General features: G+C 28.3%; 1 protein-coding gene across 1 annotated transcript; it reads right to left on the bottom strand.

Moving 5' to 3' along the window:
* Positions 1-747: 747 nt before the first annotated feature.
* LOC101253106 (patatin-02-like) lies at positions 748-5382 on the bottom strand. Its single transcript, XM_004244482.5, has 7 exons — positions 4608-5382; positions 3910-4091; positions 2973-3132; positions 2731-2892; positions 2252-2539; positions 1080-1216; positions 748-960 (listed from the first exon to the last, which is right to left on the bottom strand). The coding sequence occupies exons 1-7, from the start codon at positions 4770-4772 to the stop codon at positions 903-905; spliced, it is 1152 nt and encodes a 383-aa protein (XP_004244530.1). The 5' UTR covers positions 4773-5382; the 3' UTR covers positions 748-902.
* Between the last annotated feature and the right edge of the window lie 417 nt (positions 5383-5799).

Raw genomic sequence — 5799 nt, 5'->3', positions numbered from 1 at the left:
AAAATGTAATATATCTTACTTAATAACTAATGTATCTTGCGCATCAAATTAATGCAAACTTTAAAGTATTTTTGTAGTGTTTAAATAAAATATAAAAGTATTTTTGAACAATTGTTTTAAACTCAAAGACAAAAATTGTCAAAAATAAAAAATTAGAACTTTTATCATGACTTTTAAGTCAAATAAAAAATAAGTCAAAAGCTATAAATAAAATTTCTAACTTACTCCCTCTGCCCAATTTTATATATTATTTCTTTGTTTGTGTAATAGCTTATTTGTAAATTATTCATGTACTAAGTGCCTGTGTCTATTTAGATATGTATGTCCTCAACAAACTTATTACTTTCGAACCGAAAAAACCTGATCAAATCGACGATAACCAAACTGATAGTTATTTTTTTTATTTGGTTTAGTTTTAAAAATTTAAAAGCTTATTTAAATTGGTTGGTTTTGATTTTAACTAATAAACGATCCAAATCGAACCATAAACACCCCTAAATTTATATACATTATTAACATTTTGTGCAAATGATCAAAACAAAAATATTATTTAGTGTATTTAACTTCAATTACATTATATCGTTAATTCCTATTTTTTCTCTCTCATTCATCTAGGATATCTAAAGTTGCAAAGTATCTCTTATATCATATCATAATTATTTGTATAATATTAACTCCGCACTTCAAATTGTATATATATATATATATTTTTTTTCTTTTTGCTTCGAAAAAAAGATTCAAATACCATAACACAAAATCGCGATAATTTATTCGAACATCTAACACAACCAAAAGGTTACATAATCCATTACATAGAGAGACATTTCTATTGAAATTTATCCCACGTAAACTTTGCAAGCACTTATTATTTATTTAAGCATAGTAATAATAAGACCTTTGAACTAATAAGACGCTTTGTTTTCTCGAAGTTTCTTCTGAGCAGAGAGCTTTTCTGCAAACCTACAATGAAATAAAATTATTTTAATTAGCAATAAAAATAGATTTATAATATTGACTAACGAGATATAAAAAAAAAATTATTTCAAACACCGACAAAATTGAACGTGTCACAATTTTACCTAGTCAGAGCTTGCTCATAGGTTTCATCATTGGAAACTTGTTTCTTCAGTAAGTTTTCACCAACTTGTTCTAATAATAGCATATTAGCCATAGAAGCATCATCCCATGCAGTAGTTGTGCCTGTTAATGCATTGTCCTGGAATTAAATATACTCATGTCGTTAGCAAAGAAAATATCACATGTATATTATATTAATAATAATGAAAAAATTATATAATTAGACGTACTTCACTATTAAATATACTTTTAATAAAATATTACGTATATCTTATCACTTATTAAGGAGAAAATGCACAAGAACCCCTCCCCCCTCCCAAACCTATGTCCAAAATCTTAGAGACACAATTAAACTATCTATACTGAGGTTTTATTACCTCCCTGAACTTATTTTATTAATAATTTTCTACCTCTTTTCGGCCTACATGGTACTATCTTGTGGGCCCAACGCTTGTTGATAATATTTTTACAAGCTAGTGTAACGTAGATCGAAAAGGGGTAGAAAATTATTTATGAAATAAGTTCAGGGGGATAATAGGACCTTAGTATAGTATAAGTGTATCTCTGAGATTTCGGGCATAGGTTGAGGAGGTACTTATGCATTTTTCCCTCATTAAGAGTTTCTTATCATATATTACGAAAAATATACTTAGATACATGTAATTTTACTATCAGATACACAAAAATAAAGAAAAAGGCGAGTGAGATTTGTAAATCGCACTAGATACTGTATGCATCTGGTGTGATTCACGTGTATCTGGAATACCAAATACATGGGAGAGTGGAAGTGAAATGGGAGATTGCGAACAAGATTTTCTAGACAGGGGCGGATAACAAAAATTACGTTCGTTGTATATTTAAGAATTTTTATGTCTATATATTTGTTTTGAACCTCGTAAATGCAAGATTAGAGGTTGACTCAGTGGTGTGAGGGGTTCAAAACTCACCTGTAAGGATCCAATATCAACTCTTAGGCACTTTTTTTTTCCGAACTGCAAATTCTGAATCTGTCACTGATTCTAGATATCTATGTGAATCCACTTATCTAAAACTAATTACATCTAATTTTGACCATGTATCCTAGATACATCAAAATCTGATAAAATAGGTAATATTGCAAACTAGTGAGATTTATGTAAGATTTTCCGATAATAATAATTAAGTTGGGACTTACTTGGACCCTGAGGTAATTGTCTTGTGAATCAAGAGCTTGAAAAACAGTAGAAAGATAATAATCAGTCATGTACGAACTTGCTGCACCAGTCATTGCTTGTATAGCTGATCCCCATTGTAAAATACCCCATGTAGCTGCCTGTTCTGCTGTATATGTTTTATCAAAATCTGATGTAGTGCCAGTGCCTAATGAGAGCAACAACATTCTTTTGAAATTCAATGACCTAATTGAAGAAAATGCTGGATCCTCTTCTGCAAGTTTCGTAGCAACGCTAACTGATAATAACGCCTGCATGCATGCATCCACACGTGCAACAACGCGTAACAGATATTGATTACATATTTTGGAAATAATGTCTGATTGAAACATATAAAATTTTTTGAATCAACGCTATAATAGTTCTTAATTACATATTTTGGAAATAATGTCCGATTGAAACATATGGAAAATTTTGAATCGAAAAAAAGTAGTATTAGTACCGGATCACCAACAGTAGCAACACCACCATCAACAAGATTGAACCTATATTGATCTCCATTATGACTAGTATTAAATCCAAGTGGAGCAAAATATGTTGGAGCTGCTGCTGTGGAATAACATATGTCATACATCTTAGCGTTCAATTCTGGAGATTTCGCTAACTGCATTTTTGAAAAATAAAATAAAATTAGTTGATATGTATTATTTTCTTTACAAAAAATAACAAATTATTTTGACTTACACTTGACTTAGTGAATATTACTGGCTTATTTGTTTGGATGTCAAAGCTTGAGATGACAACTTCTGTCAAAGTTTGATTCAAAAAAGTTTCTCCAACTTTTTCTTGAATAACTTGCATAAGATATGTTCCATTATATTGTGGGCCAAAAAGTGGATTACCACTGCATAATATAATGTTACCAAATTAAATATAAGTATAAAGAACAGAAATCTCATATATTTGTATTACGTTATAAAAATATTAGATATTTTATTGTTTTCGGATAGATAACTTAGTTGTTCGATACTGATGCATTACGTAATGGGATGAATGTATCTGAGAAGAGATTTTTATAAAAAAATTTAAGGATAGTATATTTTAGAGAATATAATATCTTAAGTTATGTATATATGTATTTTTTCCCCTAAATTTAATTCATCGCTCAAAACATATTCTCCTTCTTTCTTTCGAGTTGTTTGACCTATTTTTCATTAGTCTATCTAACAACAATGTACTCTATCTGTCTCATTTTATCTGGCATTTTTCAGATTTCGAGATTCAAATAAGTTTATCTTTGATCATAAATTTTTTAAACATTTTGAATTATCAATTACTGTGACTTGTAGTACTTTGTACGTAATTTATAAATTTCATTAAAAAAAATATGCAGATTTCATTCGTAAATCCAGATCAAACTTATATTGTTTGGCTCTCGAAAAACGAAAAGTGTCACATAAATTGGAACAAAGAGATCAAGTAACTGTTTTTACCAGCGACTCTTGATTCAACTTTCAACTAGACATGTTTAAGACCACAATATTAAATATTGATACGTTTGACATATCTTCAGTTTAAAACCAAAAGACTTAAAAATCTTTTTTCACGCTTTTAAACTTTATATCAAATTAAAATTAGACGAGTAAATTAAAACGAAAGGAGTATAAATATGTTTATTTACCTAGGTTCAAAAATCTTTGGGCCATGTTCGAAGTAAAAAGGTACTATTTCATTGGCAGCAGCAAAGGGTCTATTGTTTTCATTTGGAGTAGTTAACATAGCAGTCACTAATCCTCCAGTACTTGTTCCTCCAATTAGATCAAAGTAATCAGCCACTCTTGCATCTGTATTATTGTCAATTCTCTGACTCGAAAAAAAAAAGAAAAATAAGTCGTATAAATCGAAACAGAATAACTAAAAAATAACTCACTTATTAATCAGAGATATTTATATATTAACAAAAAAAAAAACTACTACAAAACTAGTAAATAAGTTGTAATATAAAAAACCCATGATTTATTTGAATATTAATAATTAACTTTATCATGACCCTATCGATAATAGAAGTACTATTACTTATCATTATCACTAATAAGCATAAAAAAATAGTAGAAAAAGAAAAAAAAAACGATAGTAATGTCACACTTACATACATACACGAAGAAATATTTTTACGATACCTGAAGTTGTCCTTCAAGAAAATCAAGAATGGTATCCGAAATGACTATATATTATAGTATCACACTTCCGTACGTACATTACAAAATATTTTTATGATACTTGAAGTGTCCTCAAAGAAAATCAAGAATGGTGCCCGAAATAACTATATATTATAGTATCACATTTACGTATATACATTACAAAATATTTTTACGATACCTGAAGTTCTGCTTCGAGATATCTAAGAATGACACCTGGAATGATTCCCCTTATTGCACCTCCATCAATACTAAGAACAGTCACCATTTCTTCTGTAGCAAATGTTGAACTAGTAGTTGCTAATATCATAAAAATTAAAATTAAAAAAGATTTAGTAGTTGCCATTTTGCAAATTATAATTAATATCTTCAAAAGTGTTTTTTAAATTTTGTTGGTGCTTTTGAGCATATAACAAGCATGGTATATATAGTCACCTAAACAAGTTGAGAAATTTTATTTTGAGTTTGACATAACCAATAAAAGTTGTATGAGAATCCGTTTAAATTTCGACACGTGGATAATGGGCCCAATTGAATTGTTATTTTTAATACATCATGATATCTAACAATGTACAAAAAACTAATGCAACATAACTAATTCACCATTATTAATACAAACATTACTATTATATTTTTATTCAACATTATTCTTATGCGCACTTAAGGAGTCGTTTGGTAGAATGAGTTAGGAAAAATAATAATTTATGCATTTAGTTTTGTGTATTATTAGTGCCTTGTTTGGTACAATTTTAACATGTGTATATTTTCGTTTTGAATGTATTGTTGTCATTTTTTCACATTTTCAATGAATTTTTTCCTTTTATTTTTGTGCATGGTTAATAACCGAATAACCAAAACAAAACCAAACCAAATCAAAATCGATAATAACCAGACCGATAAATGTATATTATATTTGGTTTGTCTTGGTTTTGATAATTTTAAAATAGATTAGGTTGGTTTGGTTTTGACTTTGACCAATAACTGATCCAAATCAATCCGTGAACACCTCTAGTCGTAGCCAATCACTAATCAAAGGAAATGATCCTTTCTTAAAATAGTTAGTACATTGTAGTACCTCTGTCCACTATTAATTGTCATATTTTTCATTATTTAAAGTTAAATTATAAAAATTTTGTCTAATATTTTATGAAATATTTTCACATAATATTGATATGTAAAAAATTGCAATATGCAGTACTTTTCGTATAGTATTTGAATATGCAATTATTTTTCTTTAAATATCAAATTAATCTAATCTAATTTATCTTTAAAAATTAGTCAAATTGACTTTTGAAAAATACAATATAACAAATAAAAGTGGACGAAAGAAGTACCTAATAACCTAATTAATTAATGGTATTTCAAAGACAATA

Source organism: Solanum lycopersicum, chromosome 8 (assembly GCF_036512215.1).
Source record: "Solanum lycopersicum chromosome 8, SLM_r2.1".
Lineage (NCBI taxonomy): Eukaryota > Viridiplantae > Streptophyta > Magnoliopsida > Solanales > Solanaceae > Solanum > Solanum lycopersicum.
Note: the sequence above shows the minus strand (reverse complement) of the source record. Positions and strands in the feature narration are given on the sequence as shown.